A 2,081-nucleotide genomic window follows, 5' to 3' on the forward strand; every position below is an offset into this window, starting at 1 on the left:
TCCCGGTCCCGCAGCCATCCTGGGCATGTACACGCTGATGAGCAACAAGCAGTACTACGACGCGATCTGCAGCGGGACCATCTCCAACACGGAGGGCATCAACAGTGAGTGCCCTGGGGACATGGGGACAGGGGGACGAGCTCCCCGGGACAGGGACATGGGGACGAGCCCCCCAGGACAGGGACATGGTGTCCACGGGGCTATTTGGGGAGGATTTGGGGACCAGAACCCCTCTGGGATTCCCTGTGGTGACCCCCCACACGTGTGCATATGCGCATGTCCCCATGTGCCCGTGCCCCCGTGCGCAGTCACGTGTGTCCCCGTGCACACGCGTGTGCCCCAGGCGTGGTGAAGCCCGATACGTACAAGCCGGTGCCGGACGAACCCCCGAACCCCACCAACGTGGAGGAGACGCTGCAGCAGATCCAGGCCAACGATGGGGCTCTGGAGGACGTCAACCTCAACAATATCAAGGTGAGGGACCCCCTTGATGCCACCTAGCCCCCCTTGGTGACACCCACATCCCCTCCTCAGGGATGTCCCCATCCCCTTGGTGACACCCACGTCCCCTTGCTGCAGGACATTCCCATCGCCACACTGAAGGCCATCTGTGAGGCCATGAAAACCAACACCCACGTCAAGAAGCTCAGCCTGGTAGCCACCCGCAGCAACGACCCTGTGGCCAGTGTGAGTCCCAGCACCATGTCCCCCATGTCCCCAGACAGGGAGGGGACATGGTCCCCTGTCCCCAGCTCCATCCTGGGCACCAGCAAACCCAGGTGACGGTGGCTTTTCCACCACCACCTGAGGCACCGGTGGCCCAGGACGTGCCGGAGGCGGGGTGCCAGCCCTGGGTGACACCCCAAGGTGACACCCTGAGGTGACACACAGGCGGTGGCCGAGATGCTGATGGAGAACAAGACCCTGCAGAGCCTCAACATCGAATCCAACTTCATCACCAGCGCCGGCATGATGAGCATCATCAAGGCCATGTACCACAACACCACCCTGAGCGAGCTCAAGGTGGACAACCAGGTAGGGACAGGCACCCATGGGTGGCCCAGGGAGGGGACAGGGGTGTCCCAAACTTCCCAGTGTGCCTGGTTTCACCCCGGCCTCGCAGTGCCAGCGGCTGGGTGACACAGTGGAGATGGAGATGGCCACCATGCTGGAGCAGTGCCCCTCAGTCGTGCGCTTCGGCTACCACTTCACGCAGCAAGGCCCCCGCGCCCGCGCCGCCATCGCCATCACCAACAACAACGAGCTCCGTGAGTGTCCCCCGCGTCCCCTCCCGGGGCAGCAATCGGGGTGGGGGTCCCAGCCCTGACCCCTCCAACCTCTTTCCCCCGCCCCCAGGTCGCAAGCAGAAGAAAACCTAACGGCCCCCCCAGGGCACCAACGAGCTCCGGCTCCTGCTCCCCGGGGCCGCTGTAAATAAAGACGATGGAGAGATGCGGCTCCGGAATCCGCTCGGATGCATCCTGGGGCAGGATTTGCGTGTGGGGGGCCGGAACTGGGATTGTAGGGATGGGCTGAGGGAGGGTAACGCTGCCGGGGAGGAGCGGGAGCTCGAGGCCCCCACCGGCCACCAGCCATTAATCCCTGGGGGCCAAGCTGGACACCTGGATCCCCTCGGGGAGCAGCGGGGCCGCGGGGTCGGGGTATTTAAGCCCAGGGGATTGGGTTACGGCACCAGGAGGGGTCGGGGAGCAGGGCAACCCCCCCGGCGGGCAGCTGGGTGCCCCCATTGCACAGAGCCGGGCACCCAGGGCCCATGGAGGCCGGCACCCACAGCCCGGTGAGGCGGGTGGGGGGGACGCAGGACCTATTTATAGGTGCCACCACCTATTTATAGGCACGAGCTGAGCAAGCGGGTAAATCCCGGTGCCCAGGGGTAACATCACCCGGGCGGCGCTGCCAGGGAGCCCCCCCAGGGACAGGATCTGGCCCCAGGGCCCAGAGAGACCCTTGGGTGGGGGGTGGGTGCTGTCCCGGGGTGTGGATGCCAGCTCAGGGCACAGCCCCATAAATGAGTCCCATAGGTGGCCCCCGATGTGGGAGCACCCACCGGCAACCAAAGG

At 65.4% G+C, this 2,081-nt stretch overlaps 1 protein-coding gene across 1 annotated transcript in view; it reads left to right on the forward strand.

The window, feature by feature from the left end:
• Positions 1-1,457, forward strand: part of LOC104130572 (tropomodulin-4) — a 16,814-nt gene extending 15,357 nt beyond the window's left edge. Inside the window, 6 exon segments of the mRNA XM_035899126.1 lie at positions 1-104; positions 344-474; positions 580-687; positions 892-1,035; positions 1,124-1,268; positions 1,357-1,457. Of these exon segments, the coding sequence (XP_035755019.1) occupies positions 1-104; positions 344-474; positions 580-687; positions 892-1,035; positions 1,124-1,268; positions 1,357-1,379 (655 nt within the window). The 3' untranslated portion in view covers positions 1,380-1,457.
• Positions 1,458-2,081: the final 624 nt, after the last annotated feature.

Source organism: Egretta garzetta, unplaced genomic scaffold (genome assembly GCF_000687185.1).
Source record: "Egretta garzetta isolate BGI_Z169 unplaced genomic scaffold, ASM68718v1 scaffold668, whole genome shotgun sequence".
Classification (NCBI taxonomy): Eukaryota; Metazoa; Chordata; class Aves; order Pelecaniformes; family Ardeidae; genus Egretta; species Egretta garzetta.